We start from the raw sequence: 22,919 nt of genomic DNA, 5'->3' as shown, positions 1-22,919 counted from the left end.
GGTGATCTTACAGTCTTCCAACCCAACTCTAATATCTGTAATCATGGGGGAAGCCCGGATCTTGATAGCCAAGGGTTCCAATGAGAGGATGAGGGGCATCCCTGCCTCGTACCCCTCTGCAGTGGAAAGGGGACCGTTAATGAGCAATTGTGCAGTTAGGACAGTGTACAGACTAACAATCCAGTCATGAAATGGTCTGGTAATGCCAAACTGCCGTACAATCCAAAAAATATAAGGCCATGTAATCTTATTGAAGGCCGCCTCGGCTTGTAAACTAGCTAGTAAGTCATCCCTGGTGCGATTCATGCCCTCTCGTAGCGCCACCAGAGCCTTCAGAATATTAGAGGAGAAGAATCTTCCAGGGACAAACCCCACTTGGTTGGGATGGATAAGGTGAGAGACCACCTGTGCCAGCCATCCCGCCAAAATGGCAGTAAGGAGCTTCATATCCTGGTTAAGCAGAGATATGGGCCTGTAAGACCCTACCAGTTTGGGATCCTTCCCCAGCTTGGGCATAGTTCTGTTCATGGAGAAGCCATCCAGTGGCCTGCATATCCGCATATAGGGCACCCAAAGCCAGCCTGACATGTGGTTTTAAGATTTTGTAGAACTCCGGTCCCATCTCATCTGGTCCCACGGCCTTGGCGAGTTTCAGTTTACAATGGCATCATAAATCTCCCTGCAGCTCTGATGGGCTTCAGAAATCTGTGGAAGAGCTAAATCCTTAAAGAAAAAAATCCATGGCATCAGTATAATAAGGCCCCGAGCTATACAATTAGCTATAAAAATGTACAAATTGGGCCTGAATAGCTGGATCCTCCGTATGCAATAGGGTAGGGTTCTCCCGAATGCGAGAGATATGCTTGGCCTTCCGGAAAGGCCTAACCAGATTGGCCAACAGTTTTCCTGCCTTAGTGCCCCATTTATAAAGTTTGAACTTGTATTTATCAATGTGGGTTAAAGACCTAGCCGTCAGGATAGTATCAATGCATTTACGCAAACTGAGGTAGGAATGACGGGCCTCCGCGATGTCCTGCTGTAAATGGTGGGACTTACTTTCCCTCAGTTACTTAGCAAGCGAGACCAACTCAGCATCCCTCTGCTTCCGATTTCTGACTGTGTTTGCTATAATACATCCCTGAAGATATGCTTTTGCAGCTTCCCAGAATACTGTAACAGAGACCTCTTCTCCTGCATTGGACTGACAGTACTGGGTCCCTTTCTCAATTAAGCTTTATCTAGATAAAGGGTGGGGTTAAATTTCCAGTTACAGTCAGGGGAAGACCCACACCACTTCAGCGTGAGAGAGACCACTGCATGGTCATTGAAGGGGACATCCAGAATGTGTGTGCGCACCACCCATCCAATAGTCCGAGATGGGACCAAAATATAGTCCAAGCGAGAGTGATAGTGGTGTACCCCAGAGAAGAAAGTAAAATAGACTTTGCCGGGATGATAAACGCACCCATCAGAAAATTTACCCAAAGACGTTCATTGTCTTATTTTTTTACCAACCTAGGGGGTAAGGGTCACTCGTGACATTGAAATCACCACTCACAATAAGTTCGTAATTAGGCAGCGCCATCAAGTGGGCCAATATGCTAGAAAAGGAATATGAATAGATATTAGGTGCATATAAATTGCATAGCACCACAGGTTTATCAGACAGGGTCCCTGCCCAGATTACATAATGTCCTTGAGGGTCCTGGAGAACCTTATGCGAGACTTCAGTAACCCCTTTATGGATGAGAATGGCTACCCCCCGTTGTTTAGATTTGTAAGAGGAAGAGACAACCTCCCCCACCCAGTCCTTGGCTAACTTTTGGTGTTCCCTCACGGTAAGATGGGTCTCCTGCAGAAAGGCCACAGAGATTTGCTCCTTCTTCAGGAAAGATAGGACCTTTTTCCGCTTTATAGGGAAATTGATACCAGCCACATTCAAGGTAATACAGGTAACATCAGCCATAGCCATGGGAAGTACAAGCAACTAATGTCCAGAAACACCAGACCACTATTTGGTCCACAGGGGCCTCCCAGCCGGTCCCCAAGGACAGGCACAAGAAAGCCAATTACTCATCAAAGCAGTCCCCCTCCTCCCTCCCCCACACACTCATCCTTACCCCACACCCTCGCCAGACATTTTCCAGCACATAAAAACTGCACACAGCACACCACCCCCTACCCTCTGCTTCTGTTCTCAACCGTACACCCCCCAGCCCACCCCACCACCACCACATAAAAACAGACAATTAGCCTTCTCTCACCCCCACCCCTCCTGCCCAGAGAAATCAAAGCATGACCCACCCCCACCCACCCACCCAATATCCAGACATCCCAAAGGCATCAGGTACAAGTTAAACTGAGAGCATGGAGAACAAACACAGCAAAGTCAATGAAAAGCAACCAAGCTCCCAAAAGACAGATACTCCCATCCCATCTCAGGAGGGTCCCAGGGCCCCCAAGCAAATGCAATCCAAGTCACACCAAGTGTAAAACACAGAAGGTATATAGCAAAAAGGATCAATAGGCTCTCTCTCAAAGTCCAAAACTACAGGACCAGCAAAATAAACAAACAGAAGAGAGGGACCCCTGGGCAACCCCCCTCCCAGGGCACCTGAAGGGACCAAAAAGAGCTCCACATGCCAAACAAATAGCAAGTGAGGGTAGGCAGCCCTAAGGTGTCCTGAGGTGAGGGCTGGAAGAAGTCAATGCAAGACTATAGTCTGAAAAATAGAACAGTGGGGACCCAGGTCTTCAGACGCTCAGCAGCATCAGGCACTTCCATCCAGGTCAAGCACCGACCCAAAAAGCAGAACAGTCTCACAAGAGCATGCCATCAATTAAGGGGCCAGTGCCAGTGGAGCCAGGGTTCGGATATAGGCCTGAAGATCTCCCAAGGTGTCGCACATCTTCAGACCCCCGACCTCCATGATGCACACTTGAGCAGGGAACTGGACCATAAACCGGAGGCACCGATTGCGGAGCTCGGAGCAATATGGTGCCAGGGCATGCCACCACACAGCAACCTCCGCCGAGTAATCATTGAACATAAGGACCTTCTTGCCAGCATACTCCACCAGGTCCTTCTTTCGATAGAGCAACATCAGTTGAGCCTTATCAGCGAAATTGAGGATCCGGGTGATAACAGGCCAGGGCCGTCCGTCTTCCTCTCTGCGGAGATCCAGGCGATGTACACACTCCACCAAGAACTGGGCACCCGCAGGTGAAAAACCCACAGCCTCCGGAAGCCACTTCTCCACAAGGGCCTGTAACTCATCCTCTTTGATAATCTCCGCCAGCCCCACGATCCGGATGTTACTCGATTCTCCTGGTCCTCTAGATGCTCATGCATGTTAGTACAACGTGCTTCCATGGCCCAAAGCTGCACTTCCAGTGTAAAGGGCCAGTCCTCTTGCACAGCAATTATGATCTCTGCTGTGTGACAACACTGACCATGGCGTTCCAGGCGGTTCTGGATATCTTCGGCCATGGCTTGAAGTTTAGTGAGCCATCATCAATCGCCGCATAAGTTCATAAGTTCTTTCACCGCATCCTCCTGTAGTAGCACTTTTGGCAGGGAGGAGGATGCCCCATGCAGTTTCTGAGCTCTGGCTGGTCGCGGTGTCTTTATGGGCATACCTCTGCCAAACTCCACCAAAACAAGTTGCGGCTCGGCCCGCTGCACCCACGAAGGAAGAGGCACGTTCCGGTGTTATCTGGAATGGGAGCAGGTATTGTAAAAGGCAAAAAAGCAGGCAATTAGGTGTGAGAGGGTCGGAGCTAGAGCAAGGAGCCGCCGCTTAGCTCTGTGTCATCACGTGACTCCCACCATGGAATTCTTATGAGCGTTGGAGCTTTTACTGCCATAGCCAGCGCTAAAAAATACGTTACGGTTTTGTAAAAGGAGTGTGGTAGGTAAATGCATGTTTGCTTAAAACAGTTTAGTAAAAAGATCCTTTAGAAAGGGAAACTCCCTGCAGAATTTCAAATTTAATAATCCACTGGCCACTGGTGCACTGGGAGTTTTTTCCCTACATATTTTGTAAATGGAATATAAAGGGGAGGGGGGGGTGGCAGCAATTGAGGAAGCAGACACAGGCATTTCAAAATGAAATAATTGTGCATTCTTGCATAGTCCTGCACCATTCACATCCCCATCCCTGGCAACACTTGTTTTTCTCATTGGAAAATATATGCAGTGTAGACACTTTCCCTGTCTGGCTCTGAGATCATTTTAAAATGTGTATTTATTTTTGTGTTTTTAATTATGTATGTGATGCTGTGATCTGCCCTCTATAAAGACAAAATATAAATAAACTATAAAATATTTCATAGGTAAACATCCATTTGCCAAATGAAATTCCTTTGGAAATTACCTACTAATTGACCACTAAAAGCAAAATGTATGTCAAATTTAATATCTATGGCAAGTTAAAATCTGGAATTTTTTGCCAGAGAATGTGATAAAAGCAGTTAGCTTAGAAGGTTTAAAAAAAGGTTTGGCTGATTTCCTGAAAGTTCATAGGCCATTATTAAGATGGACTTGAGAAAATGCACTGCTTTTGTTTCTAGGAAAAGCAGCATGAAATCTATTCTACTCTTTTGGGATCTTGCCAGGTACTTGTCACCTGGATTGGGCACTGGGCTTGAAGGACCTACGGTCTGTCCCAATTTGGCAATGCTTATGTTGTTGAGATATTTTTCAGACATAAAAATGATACATTTTAAAACTTTTTGCCTTTATGGATGTTTAGAAAAGCTACTGAAAAAAAGGCAGCAGTTTTAATTGTGATGTTACACTCTTTTTAAAAAAAAAATAACCTTGAAAGTATATGGTGAAATATAATGATGTGAAGAAATGATACATGCATTTAAATAACATCAAAGTATAAATGTACAAGAGATGGGCTTCTTTCAACTGAAAGGAAGCTTTAGAACAAGGGTGCATAGGATGAAGGTGAAAGGGGATATACTCAGGAACGATCTAAGAAAATATTTCTTTATGGTGGTGGTAGAGATAAGGACATGTTTCTGAATTCAAGAAAGCATGTGACAAACACAGAGGATCTCTAAAAGACAGGAAAGAATATTAGAGATTAGTACTTGGTATGGATGGCAAGAATAGATAGGCCATATGGTCTTAGCTGACATTTTCTATGTAAGTATGTTTTCTTTGACTCTTCTCAATTATTTTTTCTCCTTTGTGATAAATTACCTGTCACCGCTTCTACTCCCCTCTCTCCATCATCTTCCATGCAAGAGGAAACATTCTGCCCTATAGTTAAAATCAGTTTCTCATACAAGCCGAGTTTCTCTTTCTTGGGCATTCATGTCAATTATTGGTCTGTATTTGGGACTCGATCTCCTTAAATATAATAGCCTTAGGCCCTGTTTTAATAAGGTGCGCTAACCAATTAGCGTGTGCTAATTGATTTAGTGCATGGTAAACGCTAACATGTGCATATTAGTAAATGGACGCAGTAGCGTTTAGCACGTGCTAATTCAATTAGGGTGTGCTAATCGGTTAGCGCACCTTAGTAAAACAGGGGGTTAAATTTGGGTGATATTCTCATTATTTTATGTTTATTGGCATTTGATAGACTGCTCTATCTTGGAGAAACTCAGTTATATACCATTTTTAAATCAGGCACTCTAAGTAATTTCATCATGTTCCTCCACTCCTTTTATTCGTATTGAGGAGGTACCCACAATTTCTGTCAAAATTTGTTTTTGAGATTTGAAAAACAATAAAATGAAATGTAATTTATAAAAAATCAGACCATAGCATAATCTTATTCATAAGAACATAAGCAATGCCTCCGCTGGGTCAGACCTCAGGTCCATCGTGCCCCGCAGTCCGCTCACGCGGCAGCCCAACAGGTCCAGGACCTAGGCTGACATTCAAAAGAGATTTTATGTTCATAAACAGCTGGATTTTCCCCCAATCTAAGTGTATTTTATAGAATCAAGACCATATTGGCTAACATAGAATTCTTACGTAGTACCCATCATTTTAGTGCTTAACTTTAGGCATCCCCTATAGAATTAACCTCTAAATGCCTCTTCTTGAGGAGGCAATAAGTTCCCCTGCACAAATGACAATGAGAATACAGACCCAGATTCAATTACGGTGCCTGAAGTTAGGCACCTAGATTGGTGTGCCTAGCCGATCAAGGCATACCATTTTTTTTAATTGGCTTAGTCAGCACTGATAATTTAAGCACCATTAAAAATCAATAAAAAAAAAAAATAAAACATTAAAAAAAAATAATTAGCTTGTAGGTGTCTAACTTGGTAGGCGTCTACTATTTCAAGGTAGATGTCTACACCAAGATTCCTACCAGCAAATAGGTATGGTTAGGGACGTACAGTGGTGCCTCGCATAACGAACGCCTCGCACAGCGAACGCTGCACACAACGAACTTCATGTCTTGATTCATACAACGAACTTCGTTTCACACAACGAAGTCGCCCGAGCTTCCACGATCGCTGCCGATGTATTGAATCCTTCCGCGCAGGCACTGCAGGCAGTCGTTAGTCACTGCGCTTAACGCGTTTCACATAATGAACTTTTCGCATAACAAACTTGCTCCTGGAACGAATTAAGTTTGTTGTGTGAGGCACCACTGTATTTGGAATGGATTTTGGGTGTGGTTTCATTTAGGTACCAGTAGGTGCCTGCTTTAGGTGACTCGTTTAAGCCAAGGAAACCCTGGCCTAAATGATAGTGCGCCTAAGGTTTTAACACCTGATGACATCTAGAAATACTTAGGCACCGCTATGTGCAATTCTATAAATATGCCTAGCAGATGATTGGCAACCACTCTATAATTGAACTTTAAAAATGTATATTCTGCCTTTCTAAAAGAGGCGAAACATGTGAATGTATGTGCCCTTCCTACCTAAGCCCTCGGTTAAAAAATTATCCTCCACATCTATAGTAGCATAGTCCTGCTTTTATTTTACTTTTTGAATATCAGAGCTACGTTTTCATACCTGCAAGAGTAAAATCTGAATTAGATCAGTCTACTTAGGAAAATAGAGACAATTTACAACCCTCATGAGACCCCCCCCCCAAAAAAAAATAAAAATACACACATATAACATGTACAGTACAGTGCAAAATATTATTACTCATACCATGAGGAATTGGTGGTTGGAAGCGAGCAGAGTGATGGAGATGTAACTGTTGACAGCTTGAATAAATGGGAAATATGCGAAGCTGAGGAGACTGTGGGCACCAGTCATGCTGTATGATAAATCTTATTCATAGCCAGTGCTTAAGTGATAGAGGAACTAAGTGACGTACTGAAGGATGTGGGGGATGGGTTGAATGAGATTCTGGGATATGTTTTTACTTCTAGTTTTATAATGATGTATATAATGAGTTGATTCAACAGTTTCTTGATGAGATTGTACCCTTATGACTCTCTTGACATTGTCTTTTTTGTCTGAAATATTTTTAGTACAGCTGAGGGAATATATGCAGTTATAAATATTTTTTGACTCGGAGAATTGTTAAGTTCTGTAATGCGGATAGCGTAGATGGTTTTAAAAAAGGTTTAGACAAATTACTGGAGGAAAAGTCCATAGTCTGTTATTAAGACATGGGGGAAGCCTCTGCTTGCCCTGGATTGGTAGCATGGGCTTTGGCCAGGTACTAGTGACCTGGATTGGTCGCTGTGAGAACAGGCTACTGGGCTTCATGGACCATTGGTCTGACCAGTAAGGCTATTCTTATGTTCTTAAATATTTCATACCTGTGGTGGTTGCTATCTTTCAATATTTTTGTTGAGGATTAGGCCATGGAGGTGGGGAAGGAGATCTGGAGAAGGTGAGAAGGAGAGGGGCATAGGGCGTTAAAGGATAGGATGAGTAAGATGGATTTATGCTATACAATACAGTATATTGTTATCATGTTGGAATATTGTTTGTTTGTATTACATGCACATTAAAGGATAATAAATAATATGTTAAAAAAACCTAAAATAACACAAGAAGGAACATCTATTTTAAATAACAATGCATATCTAATGGCAAAATTCCTAACATTCCCTCCCCACACTCCTGAAAGCACACCACGAGATAGAAAACAAACCTTTCGCCCTCCGTCATCACCCTTCTTTTTCTTTCTTTTCCCTCTTCTCTCCTGACTCTTTTTTCTTTCCTTGAATATCTTCCCGCTACTTATCACAACACCATAGAATATTTTTACCTCTGATTATATGTATCTAACGATTTTCTGTTGTGCTTGAATAATCGTTTTTACTCATTTATTGTTCCACGATTATGGTATTGATATTGATTGTTTGTTTCTCTCCTTTTTTTGTATTTTGATAAAATTTTCAATAAATTTTCAAGAGAAAAAAAAAAAAAAAAAAGAAAACAAAATTGGTCTAATGTTCTTCCCATCCTAGTTCCATTTGAAATCTAATTGAACTAGGCCATTACAAGAGGGAACAAAGACAAACAAAGTAGACATCATAATACACAAGATAGTCATCAACACTATCTGATAAGTCTTTCTTCTTATCAAACTAGAGCCAAAATGAGCTTAGGTTTTCCATTTTATGTGCCTCTTACAATGTGCCTGTCTCATAGTGAGAAAGGTATAAATCAAATCTCCTCCCCTTCCTCTTTTCTTCCTGAAAAAACAAATTTTCAAAAATATGAATCAGCCTATAATTACTTGAAAACTTGTGTATTATTAGCAAATACATATTCATTTGTATGTTAAAAAAGCAGACTTGGACATGTATTTGTGGTTTATATGCAGAACAAATTTGATCCTGTTTCAGACCTCATGCACCTCTTCTTTGATGTTACCAATATTCAGTACATTATTCATAAACTACCAAACAAAAGCAATCTATCTTTACTAAAATTCTTATTTGGATTCTTACAAAATGGACACTAAGGAAGAACTGTAAAAATGGCGGTATAGTATGACTGAGGCAAGCTTAGGGGTCCTTTAGTAAGCACTAATATGTGCTTACTCCGGGTTAGCAAATCACTACCACAAGACACACTCGGATATCTGGTGGTAGTTTGGGGATCAACATATGTGGGGCGTTTTGGGGTACAAAGAATAGGTATGGTATGCGAATTGATTAGTGCAGCCCTTATAGCCTAGAAATTTGGTAGCAGTAAGGGCTCACATGCTAATTTGGAAATTAGTGTGTGACCATTAGTTCAGAAAAAGGAAAATATGGACATTTTAAAGCCACCCTAAAAGTAAGTGGCCTCATCATGTGGGAAATCCACATGTTAATAATAGAGCCAGCCATGCAGCTTAGTAAAAGGGCACCTTTTTTTGCTATTCTGTCATGGATACCCATGATAACCAATGAATAATGATTTAAAGAGCCATACAGTTTAAACTGGGTGGCCAATAACAGTGAGTGAGTTGAAGCCTGATTGAAGGAAAAGAAAGATGGGGGAGAGGAAAAGGGGAGGGAGTGAGGGGATAGAGAACGGGTGAAGAGTTTAAGTTGGCAACTGGGAAAGGAGAATACTGATTGGTGGTTGTGGGGAACAGCAGGGATTGGAGGAAAAGAAGGGAGGAGTGTGGGGAGGCAGAATAATAGGAGAAAATTTGGTGGGCAAAGTGTTGTTTGTGAGGTGGCAGAAGGGGAGGAAGTGGGAAGGGATTGGCATTCCCCTCCCTCCCACCCCATTTGGGGTTTGGGTGGAATGGTTGTTTGCCTTGTGGTTCTTTGGGTGGGATGGTTGTCTGCCTTGGGTGGGAAGGTTGTTTGCCTTGTGGGGATTGTTTAGTGGGGGCTTTGAGGGTTGGCAGTGGTCGCAGCTGAGTATGGGGATGACCTAGAGGAGAGCAATTATCAGAGGTGGAATTAAAATTAAAATATAAGACCCATGATATTTGAGATTGAAATATGTGCTTGTGGGCGGCACCACCACAAGTTTAGTTGACTTGACGACACCGTAAGTAACCGAGGGGTCATAAGAAGAGTTTTATGGGGATAATGGCTCCTGGAGATAGATCCACCAAAAAGGTTGAAACTTATTGTGATTTGTTGTATTTATAAGAATGTTTTTGAAAAGTAATAAGATAATGTTCAATAAAGCTGCAGCCAGTGTTTTGCCCAATCAGGTGTTGTAGTGTCATTATTTGAAATAGATAAGAAAATTAGGTAAGAGAATGGTAGAAGTACGACTCCCAGTGTTAACAGTGAATGCCAGTCAATAATAAATTCCTTATCATTGGATGGCATGCCAAAACCACAACAGAGTAGTCAAATGGATCAAATGCCAATGATACACTACCAGTTTAAATGAATATGCCTTTGCAATATCAAAAATTAGTTATAATCAGGTGTAAAGTTTGTTCTACAATATAGGGGTCCTTTTACTAAGGCACGCTAACCGATTTAGCGCACACTAATCAATTTAGTGTACGCTAATGATTAACGCACGCTAAAAGCTAACGCGTCCATAGAATATAATATTAGCATTTAGCATGCGCTAAACCGATTAGTGTTCACTAACTCAATTAGTATGCGCTATATTGGCTAGCACACCTTAGTAAAAGAAGGGGATAGTTCATGGCTAGCATCGAAACCACATAAAAGAGAAATAGTATAACATATGTATGCGATGTATACCCTCCTAACCATCTGAATTCAGGGAGGTTTAAAAAAAACCTATTAATAGAATTTCTTTAGCACAAAAACCAAACATCAAAGCTACAAGAACATATGAAGAGGCACTTGTACTAACATGTGTTACGCAGCTAACACAAGATTTACAATGCAGTAGATGACAAGATCAGACCCACACCACTATTTTCGGCATTAATAAGGCTACCTAATGCCAGGTTGGGTCATGTGCTAGCTATCAGGATTGCTGATAGTACAGCCAAACGTACTGCTGTCTCAAGAGGAGGTGGTAAGTGCAGATGTGTTACCAGCAGTCCAGTAGTGCAGCAAGTTGCACTGTTATCTCCCTCATTCCATATCCCTCCCCGAATCCCATGAGTCACCCTAAGTAAAACCTGCTGCATATCCCACACTCCCTGACAGAATACAATGACCGTGCCACAACTCAGTCACCAAATATAGAGCCCCCTACACCCAAATCACCAAATACATTGTCCCCACACCCTGATCACAAAATATGCAGTAGCCCCATATCCATATCAAAACTATCATCCATCCCCCCCAACAGTTGCTGAGAGACAAAGCTGGTCCCGGGGCAAACAGAGTTAAGGGGCCTGCCACCTGACTTGTCCCAACCCCTGCCATATCATACCCCTGTCCCTGCCACCCCATTCCCAGTCCTCTACTTGCCTGGAGTCATTGAAAGAGAGGCAGCAACAATCAAGTGAGACTGCTCTGCTAGCCATGGGTCCTTCTTTCTGTCACAAGCCACCGGCAGAAAGAAGAACCCATGGCTGATAGAGGAGTCTTCCTTGATTGTTGCTGCTTGTCAGTCAATGACTGAGTGAGGACTTAGGGCTAGATTCACTAAACCTACCGGTCTGGATCGTTGTTTGGTGATTCATGGCTGAGTTCTGCCGGGCGACTGATTCACTACTGAGTCCTCATGCAAATTATCTGATCGGACGCACGTCCCCCCCCCCCCATGCTCCCCCACAGATCACTGCAGAGCGATTGCAACCCAGACACATGTGCAGATGGCTGTAGATGTGATCCGCGCATGCGCTTGCTCTCCGTACAAGTGAGGTCAAAACAAAGGGGGAGGGATGGCTGCCCCCACGAGTGGACATTGGAATCATTTCAAATTGTGCATAACATGCTTTTAACCCGCAGGACTCGCACTGCGCTTTTATGGGGAGTAATGAACAGTTTTATTTTTTATTTTGAGAGTTGTTTACTGGGATTTCAGGGCAGCAGAGAACAGTAGAGTTGGCAAGGGCAGTCAGTGACTGGTCCTTACCGGACGCTTCATTTCGGATCGACAACCCCGATCGGTGTTTCTTCTTTTGCCTAGTGAATCGCTGCCTTCCTACTTATGCAGGCAATTCCCCTCATTTGCATGTGCGGATCGGATCAGAGATTGATCGCACAGCTGTTTAGTGAATTGGGTCAGGGAACGATCGGGTCAGGGAAACAATTGCAAAACCATCGGTACACAAACGGTAAGTTTAGTGAATCTAGGCCTTAGGGATTGCAAGGTTACTAATTGCCAGTTGATGAAATTATGGTACACGGTAGGTGCAGTAACAAAATTTAGCTGGATCGATCATCTTACCATGGTATAGCTATGCGCCACTCTCAGAAGATCCGTACAACCCTGAGCATCTCCGAAGGAACGAATCCCTAGGCAGTTGGAGGGGTGCAGCTGCTTCATAAGGAAGTTACAGCACACTTCAATAACCTGAGAAAGCTGGAGTAGACAAGCTGCAGCCAGCAAACTTTCTATAGTATCTTCTTTTAATTCTAAGACACCTATGGGTTTACAAAATAGAGAAGCAAGTTAAAGTAAACATCAGAACTTACAATTTTCTTTTTCTAACTTGCTCATGTGTTGCTTTTCAACACATTCTTTTCACTGATTCTCTAATAATATCTCAGCAGAGATGGATGGATTTTCTTTTTTAAGGTCAGCAGTTTCCAGCCATTCAGAATAGTTGCCCACTAAGATTTTCTCAGCTGGAAATTTATATTTAATTTTCACACTCCAGGGCTATGCTTTATGGAAAAAAAAAAAAACAAACAAACTATATTTAGTTGTCTTCTGGGGAAGAAATTTAGGCACCCTTTTTTTGAAGCCTCATTATGCTTTTTATTGCTGGCCGTGGCGGTAAAAGCTCTGACGCCTAAATTTCTTCCCCAGTATTCCTGCTTGGAATATATCCCAAGCTCAGCACCTCATTTGATTAAATATTTATCTGGAGATACAGTACTTGCTGGTATCTATTATGGGCATCCAGACCTTTGACACAACATCATCTTCCACCTAGAGTAATGGTAGCATTATTCCTTCTATCGGTATTCTGGAAGGTTCATGCAGTAAGTCCCCTTTTAGGAAGCCGCGTTAGACTTTTTTTTATCACCGACTGCAGCAGTATTAGCTCTGATGCTCATAGGAATTCTATGAGCATCAGAGCTTTTACCACTGCGGCCAGTGATAAAAAAAAAGCCTAACGCAGCGTCCTAAAAAAAGAGGGGGGGGGAAGGATGTCATAAATGTAATGCCAGACTAGGTTGCTTTAGGTGTTTGGAAATATTTTAATTCTATTAAATAGCAAAATATGCTGAGATTCTGTTTGAGTTGAAGATATGGCTAAACTTATTAAGGGCTGATATTCAGACCATATGAGACAGCAGGCTATCTTCCACGGTTGGTGGCAAAACCAGAAATTCAATGCTGACTCCATTTCCAGTGACTGGCATTAAATTTCTAGATTTTTTTTTTTTGGGGGGGGGCTGGCTGAGACATAGCCCAGCTAAGCTGATATTCATCAACTGGTAAACTAAGTCCTAGTGGCCAAAGATGCACCTGCTTTTTAGGCGTGTCTATATGGCCACTGAACTTAGCTTGTGAGCTGATGAATATTGGCGGTGACCGGTTATGTTGTGTGACAAATGGGATATTCAGTGGGAGATAACCAGCCATCTCCTGCTGATTAGTGGCAGATAGCTAGTTATGCACTATTTGGCTGGCCAGGAACTGTTCCTGGCTAGTGAAATAGTGGTGAATATTGGGTAGATTAGGATTTAAAAAAATCTGGAAAGCAAATGCATGGTGTTCTCTTTGCATTCTCAGAATTTTAGAACATTTCCTATTTTTTTTTTTTTTTACAGAGCAAGTGCATTACATGGGCTGGGTTTATTTCCAAATATCAGTTGTATTTTATAAAAAACTATAGGTTACTTGAAGGGGGATTTAAAACTCAGTGTGATGCCTTCCTTTGAAAATCAACTTCATCTTGGAAGCAGTGCACCATTTTGGCTATATATCTTGATATACCACTATATAACTTGATACACCACTGGATGGCCAAACATGGCATCAAAGCAGTGTAAAATGCAATAAGACAACAATACATAGAAACATGATGGTAGATAAAGGCCAAATGGCCCATCCAGTCTGCCCATCCACAGCATCCACTATTTCCTCCTCTCCCTAACTGATCCCACCCGCCTATCCCAAGCTTTCTTGAAATTCAGACACAGTGTCGGAGAACTTATGTCACCAGCCCATGCGCAAAAAGGTGTGTATGTGGGGGGATAAATTAGCTATTAAAACATAATTGCCTTCTTACTTTCTAAGAGATAACGATTAGTGAGATTGTTCCAAAGTTTAGGGACAATGTAATAGAAAACAGAAAGCCTCAACAAACAAACGTATTTCAGAAAGAGGGGGTAAGCACATACACATGCACCTGTCAAAAGAAAGCCTCGCATATAATTTGCATTCCCCAGTCTTGCATTTCCCTATCTCTTCATTTTAGGGTTTAAAGCTTCTGCACAGTTTACTGCAGAAGTATGCAGTAAACTTTTACTCACTGAGAAAGGGGAGTGGATTTTAAATATTATATGTTCTATAAGTAAACCCCTGTTTGATTGCATAAATCCCTTTGAAAACAATCCTCCTAATATTCCCTGTACAGAAGGAATCCTAATATCCATTATTACTTTTGTATAAGGCCATGCAAACGGCCCCATTAATAGAATGCTGTCATGCAAATAACAGCTCTCATAAGTTGTACTTGCATACTGCTTTTACCTTTATCTTTTTATCATATCAAATAAAAGTCTTTCTCTTCCTGTTAGGAACCATTACTAGAGCAGGTCAGTTGAGGCTTTTAAGAAAGACAATGCTTGTAACAAGAGACACCATAGAGTAACAGTAACATTGACAAAAATGCCATCTAAGATAGTTAAATGTTCTACAACTAAAACATATCCAGAGGATAAATGTTACTCGCAGGTGCTGTACAGCTGATGAGGAAGGACACATGCATGTGCCCCACGAGCTGTGCTGTACTGATAAGAGAATGACATGGGGACAAATTTTTCCCCATTCCCGTGGGAGCTCATTTTCCTGTCCCGTCCTGGCGAGTTCTTTTCCCGTCCCTGCAAGCTCTGCCCTCATCTGCACAAGCCTCAAACACCTTAAAATGATAAGTAGCAACATTCTAGAGCTCAGATTGTGATGTCATAATGCCTCATTCCACCAATGCCTAAGCTCTGTCCTCATCTGCACAAGCCTCAAACACTTTAAAATCCCAAGTAGCAAAATTCTAGATCTCAGACTGTGATGTCATAATGCCTCATTCCACCAATGCCTAAGCTCTGTCCTCATCTGCACAAGCCTCAAACACTTTAAAATCCTAAGTGTCCGAGGCTTGTGAGGATAAGGCAGATCTTACAAGAATAGGACAGGGACGGAGAAATTGAGTTCCTGTGGGACGGGGACAAATTTGTCCTTGTGTCAGTCTAATAACGGAACAGGGAAAGTAAGGAAGCATAGCTTATTCACAATAACATGGCAGTAGCAAAGAAACTTTGAGATCATAATTCTGTCAGCATTATAGAGAATGCAGAAGTAGTAATCAAGTTTATTTGTTTTTTAAAAAATTGATTTTAACGCTTACCGGCATTTCTAAGCATATCCCTGCTCACTAAAACAGAAAAACAAGAGCAACATGGCTAACAGAAATATCCGTAGAGCAGTCAATTATTCTGTTCTACATATGAGAAACAGAGAGTCATTGTGTAAAAGACACAATTGAAGACCAGGAACATTTTTCTGAAAAATCTAGAAATAATCTTAGGTGTGTGAACCCAGGCAAGATGGCGGCGTAGAGTTACAACGCAAAGGCTGTTACTCCATGCTACTCTGCAATGCCTAAAACCACTGAGGAAAGGTTGAAACTATATGCGGCCATAACACTTACTAAGAGTCTGCCTGGTGGATCTGGGGGTAAAGTATCATCCCCTCTGTTTTTGGACAGGAGCTGTTTCCCAGTGTGAGGGAGCCACCTGGGAATCCTGCTGGCCTACACAAGAGGGCTGAAACTATAGCCACAACATTACATGATGACATCATTAGCTGTCCCGTGCAGGGTCTGGCTGGCACGGTTCAACATTTGTCTTGCCACCGGCTGGCACTGCTGCTATAGAAGTTAGGGCCTAAAGGAGCAATGGTCATTTAGCAGCTGGAAGTGTACCTGGTGCTTTAGAAGGTCACCAAAAGAATTTCCATGCCTCTGTGGACCCAATTCAACTGCAGCAGTCAAAGGGGCTAAATTCAGTAGGAGCAGTGACTTTTTTTTTTTTCCAGTAAGACCTTCAGTTTTCACCCTAAAAGAGATTTGGAAACTATAGTAGCTTTTGGGCCAATCAATTACTTCTCAGTTGGCCACAGATCATAAGAGAATTGATAATTTGGAGCAACAGATAAATTTGCATGACTCGCAATTGGTGGCAATGCAGAATTCAATACAAATTGTGGAGACTGCATATAAATCTATAGAATTACACTCTAATTCTTTGGTGAAAGGTAATTCAAATTTGGAAGCAAATAATGAAAATTTGGAAAATTATTATTGGCAGAAGAAATCTTCAATTAGTCAATTTTTCTAGGATTCCTGGTATTTCTGGACATGATTTGTTTAAGTGTAATTTGTTTACTATCTTGAAAATCCTGTTACAAACTTTGGCCCCTCCTAAACAAAGCTGCGCTAGCATTTTATAGTGTCGGCCACTGCAGTAACATCTCCAATGCCGGCGCTAAAAATGCAAATGCAGCTTGTTAAAGGAGGGTGGTTGCCATCTATTTCCTGGAGTTTTTAATTTAACAACTTATAAAAAGAAATCAGTAGTAGATGGAGTGGATGTTTTCTCCCTTTCTCACCAGCTAGCTTGGATCTGACTGCCTTCCTGGAATTTTTTAAGGAAGAGTCCTCTATACCTTCCACTTTCCTAGTGACTTTTACATTGGACAGAGAGAGGAACTGGATATTATATTTCAGATTCCGTTCTTTTCGTTCTTTAAAAGTAGAGGTTTTTCCTGATGTTGCAAAGGAAACAAAAAAAATGACAAGGTCAATTCCTATTGATAAAGCCCCGGGTTTTGGCTGGGGATTTGTTTGTTTTCTGAAACTTCTGTGTAAATGTATAATTAAGGGAACTGGATTTATATACCACCTTTTTGTAGCTATACAACCACACTCAAAATGGTTTACCTACAGGTACTTCAAGCATTTTCCCTATCTGTCCTGATGGGCTCACAATCTATCTAACGTACCTGGGGCAGTGGAGGGTTAAATGATTTGCCCAGGGTCACAGGGAACAGAGCAGGGTTTGAACCCACAACCTCAGGGTGCTAAAGCTGTAGCTCTAACCACTGCACCACATTCTCCTCAAGTCTAAAATTTATTTTTCCCCCCTATTCCTTTCAATTGACTGCAGTTGTGGATCCTCAGCAATAGGAATTCTTTAACTCTGTAATTCTTTTTTTCCTTTTATGGTTTGATATCGTCTCCCTATTCATTGTTGGCCGAAACACTAACAATGTAGGGTCCCACAGTTCAAACGCATCTATTGAAGCCCATTCTAGTGTCGCACCACTTATCAATTGGATTGATTTGCTTCAATAGATGTCATCATTTCCTGATATCACTGCCCACATCAAGGTGAAATCACTCATGTGCAGAATTCCTATACAAACTGGCATATATTTGGAATTACGCATTGCATTTATTACATTAGCGCTAGTGGTAACTATGTTTATTGATTTTTTTTATTTTTTTACTTCTATTTTTTATTTTATTTTATTGTTTTATATGACTAATAAACCCGGGAGCTTCCAGCTCATCCACTCCACTTTTTGCTGGCTTCGTTTGCCAGATTTGTTGTGTCTTGAAACATTTGCCAGAATGATTGCCTTCTACTGTATTTAATTGTCTTTTCCTTGTTGCTATCAATATAATAATTATTTTATTTTATTTCTTATATACCGCCAAAGCCATAGTAGTATATTGATTTTTTTTCTGTGTAAATGGGTTTGCTTGGCCTTTATAATATAAATCTTAATAAAAATAAAATAGTAAAAAAAAAATAATCACTGGTGTGTTGGGTGCTTTGCACTACATAACAAACCCTTCCAAACACATCTGAATACATTGCCAGTATATGTTAAACTCTATGAACTCCAGAAGGAAGCTCTCTCTGGTACAATCAAATATTAGCATCAAATTTGAAAGATTAAAGAGTGAATTAATTGCATACATTTATTAAAAGCAGCTATGTATATTTTAATTGGCATTCACATTGGTGCCCTTTAATTGACAAAGGTGCCCTTATATAGGACCTTTTAGTGGTAATATTGCAAAGTGTTGCCAGCGCCATTTTAGATCCCAGGTCTTCCAAATGTGACTTCACATCTTAGGGGAACCATTCAGACTGGGTGTGAGGTTTGGTTGGCAGGGCACTATTGGGGTGAAATTTAATAGGGATACAAGAGGACTTTGCTGTTGAGGAGCACTATGGATCCAACAGTTTTCTAACTTGATGGTATTTCTGTTGGAGGAAAATTCTGGTTTTCTAATATTACTGGCCCGTTTAAGAGACAGTTGGGAAGTATTTGCCATGGCTTTGTGACCCTATTCTCCCAGGCCAATGGAATAACTCTCTTGCAAGGTGGCTCACAAGCAGCATTATTCTTATTTCTTGTGACTCAGCAACTTTTAATACTGAGATGCTGCAGGTTGGTGACTTCCCATAATAAATCAAAGTACAGTAAAAATCCATCTTTTACCGCACCTTGATAATCCCCTCTTGGTGTTCTGGTTTGCAAAAATGGTAATTTCACTGTCTCATTTCCCTATATTTGGTTCTAATTAAAAACAAATGATGATAAGTAAATTCATGTTACCTCTGATAATATTTTTGCTAGGAATATTATAGTTATACTGCTTCCTGGTCTTTTTATATGTGGCAATTATCTCAAACTTTAATATTATGAATCAAACCAAGTACCCCACTATGAATGCTAATAGGAAACTGAATTTGAAAGGGCTCAAGAATAAGTTGCATTCTTTTCAATCCATTATAATTTTTATTTTTTATACATTTTCTTCTAATTTTCTGCTATCTCAGCAAGTTTTTTTCAAAGGCATTTATGTTAATTTTGAAAAGATTTTATTAATGTTAAATTCTGCATGAAGCAAAATTTATACGGGCTGATTTTCATGAAACTCAGAGTCATTTGCTTTATATAATTTACCCCCCTTTTAACTAAGCCATAGTAGATGTTTCTACTGTAGCCTGGAGCGCTAAATGCTCCAATGCTGCTCCAACATTCATAGAATGAGAATAAGAAGTCAGGATCAGATAAGTGGAAACGTGAGTGTTACTATTGAATTCCTCATGAAGAAGCAGTCTTAGCGAAACTCAGGCGGAGTTGGGGGAACATGTACAATAACAAGACATTTGGAGAGTTTATAGAAGGCTTCTATAAAAGATTTATCAGCATATGATTCAGTTTTTTCTAAATTTTTGTATATTTTTGCACTGAGCACATAGTGTAATTGGAGCACACATTGTGGAGGAACCACATTCCTTTCGTAACACCTTTTTCAACATCTACATTTTGTGAACATTTTAAATGCTGCAAAGATACAGATGCAGATGAGGTAACCTCCTTGGACACTAGAATAAGTTTCCGATAAGTCATAGTTTCTTATGCTTATCAGGACCATAATGTAAACTGAAGGCGACTCCCCCCTCCCTCCGTCTAACACAGCGCATCCCGCGGTCTGGCCAGCTCCTTTATAGTCCTTTGCTGAAGTTATTTTTAAGTTCAAAGCTGCCATGGCAGCTCCTCTCATGAGCCGCACCTGCGTCAGAAGCCTCTCTGATGTCACATCAGAGAGAAGGCTTCTGATTCAGACTGTGCATGAGAGGAGTCGCCGCAACAGCTTTAAACTGAAAAATAACTTCGGCAAGGGACTGTAAGGGAGCCGTCCAGAAACAAACAGAAATGCTGCTGCATAGGGAAGTGGAGGGGGAGGGAATGCTGCTGCACAGGGAAGTGGGGTGGGGGGAGGGAATGCTGCTGCTGCTGCTGCACTGGAAGTGGGGGGGGGGTGGAGGGAAATGCTGCTGGTGAGAAAAGGGCTGGAAGCTGAAAGGGGCTGGGGGTGTAAAAATGGGTTTGGAGCTGGGGCTGAAAATAGGGGACATGTGAGGGAAGTAGGCTTTACTAGCACCCATTAATGTAACGGTCTTAAACACTAGTACCTAAATATAGCTCCATAGCTTCTCCAGTTATGATGGCTTGTAAAGTAAAAATACAACAAAGGACTAAAATATTCTCCATGCAAACTATGCATGAATTAAACATATGTACAAGGTGTAAAGTTTCAGAAAAAGTGTATGCTGTCCTTGCTCTTGAGTTAGACTGACAAATATATGCTAAATTATTCATATATCAATTTGTTATTTCCTATAGCCATATATGTATATCTGTGCTATCCATCCATCTAAGATTGTTCCACATAATATCCCTCAATCTCTAACACAAAAGTATCATGTGACCATGGTTGCAAGTGTAAAAATATTGATTGAAGTAAATGGTTAAATAAAAAAAATGTAACTACTATAGATGAGAAGATAATTTTAAAAAAATGAGATGATGAAGGTTTTAATATAAGCATCTGTGACTACTTAGAATATAGATGGTCATGGTTATCTATATTAGATACACTGCCTTTCTTCTGCAGACATCAAAGCAATTTACACTACATTGACTAATAAGTAACTACTCTAAGGGCTCCTTTTAAAAAGGTGCACTAGCGGTTTTAGCGCCCGCTAGCTGCTACCGCCTCCTGTTAAGCAGGTGGTAATTTTTCAGCTAGCGCGCGCTAAAAACACTAGCGCACCTTTGTAAAAGGGAGCCCTAAGTATTTTCCCTATCTGTTCTTGCGGGATCACAATCTAACCGTAGTACCTAGGGTATTGGAGGATTGAGCGACTTGCTCAAGGTCACAAGGAGTGGTACTGGGGATGAACCCAGAACCTCAGGGTGCTGAGGCAGCAGCTCTAACCACTATGCCACTCTTCCACTCTGAGTTGTAAATGTGAAAGTAGAAATAGAATCAGGAATTCAATTTATATATATATATATATTTTTTTTTTTTTTATTTTTTTTTTTTATTTTTTTTTTTTTTTGGGGGGTGGGTTCTTTAAGAATCAGAAAAGACTAGAAATTACCAGTATAAGCATAGTGCACCAGTGCTTTAAGAGCATCAGGATCTACTCCTTCCATTTTGATCTCTCCTTCTTTTGCCTCACGCACATCACTTGTAAACATTGCAGCAAAATAATCGGACACAGCACTTAGAACCAACCTAGAAAGAAAAATGTTAAGAAATCCTGGATCAGGTTACAGTTTTGTATGGAGGCATGGAAATGAGTGCTTTCTAACAGTTTGAGAAATCATGTTAATTTTGAAGAGCAAATGGAAACTTGGGCTATATCGCCTACCTGTGGACCAAAATAAAAACAATCTAAAGTTATTGTAGCATGTATGAGATCACATTTGACCCTTCAGGTTAAAAACATAGTGGTCCTTTTACTAAAGCATGCTAACTGATTTAGTGCGTGCTAATCAATTTAGTGCATGCTAAATGCTAATGCACCCATTATGGAGTCTTTTTATTAAGGCATGCTAACCAATTTAGTACGTGCTAAAGATTAGTGTGCAGTAAATGCTAAGGCACTCATAGAATTAATGGGCGCCTTAACATCTAGCACACGCTAATCTTCAGTGTGCTAATCGGTTAACTGTGCTAAATCGGTTAGCGCATCTTAGTAAAAGGATTCCTATATTCTATGGGTGCCTTAGCATTTAGCACATTCTAATATTTAGCGTGTACTAAATTGGTTAGCGCACCTTAGTGAAAGGACCCCATAATTTTTATGTAGAAGAGTAAATTGATAATGGGACTGATATTATGAGACAATGCAATAAAGAAAAAACAAGTTAATATTTAAGGATTTGCTTTTCTAACACTACAAGGGCTAAATCACAGTAAATCAGACCTTAATAATGCTTCTTTTTGGTTGACTACCAAAGATTCGATTGGCCCATGTGCCTAAGGCCCCACCCATAGGAGGGCCCTTAGGCAACTGGCCCAATTACAGTTTGCCCAGTTGCCTACGGCCCATCCTATGGGCAGGGCTTTAGGTGCCTGGGCCTAGGTCCCTCCCTGGTGCATACACAATGCACCGGGAAGGGGCAGGCCCGCCATTCCAAGAATGGCAGGCCTGCCGGATGGATAGAGAAAGGACCCATCCGGCCAACTTTGAGGTTAGTGGGGGGGTCTTGGGTAGTGGAGGGGTCCAGGGTAATATGGGGGGTCCATAGTGCTACAAGGTCGGGTTCAGAGGGGTCGGTAGGAGGGTTTGGGATCTCTCCTGCCGCAATCGGTGCAGTTCAGAGGGTGTTGGTAGGAGGACTTGGGATCCCTCCTGCTGTGATCGGTGCAGTTCAGGGGGTGTTGGCAGAAGAGTTTGGGCATCGCTCCTTCTGGGGAGGTTCAGGAGGAGGATTGCGGCAGGAGAGATTAGGCATCTCTTCTGCTGCGATAGTGGGAGGGGTGGGGTGGGGTGGGGAGGAGGGACCATTATAGGATTCTGTAGCTGGCATTGTTTATGACAGATGCCAGTTACAGAATCCTGCATTTAGGCAAAGAACTGGTCCCTCCTTCACCTAAAAGGTCTGGTTTTGGACATTTGAGACTTGGGCAATTTTGGGGTCGGGAATGTGCTGTAGGAATAGACATAGTGGCAGTCGGGGCAAGTAGATTGCTGAATGTGGAGGTAGGCCATTCTATTTTTTTAAAAAAAACTCATTTTGACTTTTTTTTTTTGAGAATGGACATTTCCCTGCTGCCTACTTTTTAGCATCTAGGGACTTAA

The 22,919-nt window shown here is 41.4% G+C and overlaps 1 protein-coding gene across 3 annotated transcripts in view; it reads right to left on the bottom strand.

The window, feature by feature from the left end:
- KLHL4 (kelch like family member 4) overlaps positions 1-22,919 on the bottom strand; it is a 257,308-nt gene that overhangs the window by 69,603 nt on the left and 164,786 nt on the right. For all 3 annotated transcript variants that reach the window (XM_033943970.1, XM_033943967.1, XM_033943968.1), the window contains exons 3-4: positions 21,210-21,346; positions 12,235-12,431 (exon numbers count right to left, since the gene is read on the bottom strand). In XM_033943970.1, coding sequence (XP_033799861.1) covers positions 12,235-12,431; positions 21,210-21,346 — 334 coding nt within the window. The remainder of the gene's footprint in view (positions 1-12,234; positions 12,432-21,209; positions 21,347-22,919) is intronic.

Source organism: Geotrypetes seraphini, chromosome 5 (assembly GCF_902459505.1).
Source record: "Geotrypetes seraphini chromosome 5, aGeoSer1.1, whole genome shotgun sequence".
In the NCBI taxonomy this organism is placed as follows: domain Eukaryota; kingdom Metazoa; phylum Chordata; class Amphibia; order Gymnophiona; family Dermophiidae; genus Geotrypetes; species Geotrypetes seraphini.
The sequence above is the reverse complement of the archived record's forward strand: the minus strand, read 5'-3'. Positions and strand labels throughout refer to the sequence as shown.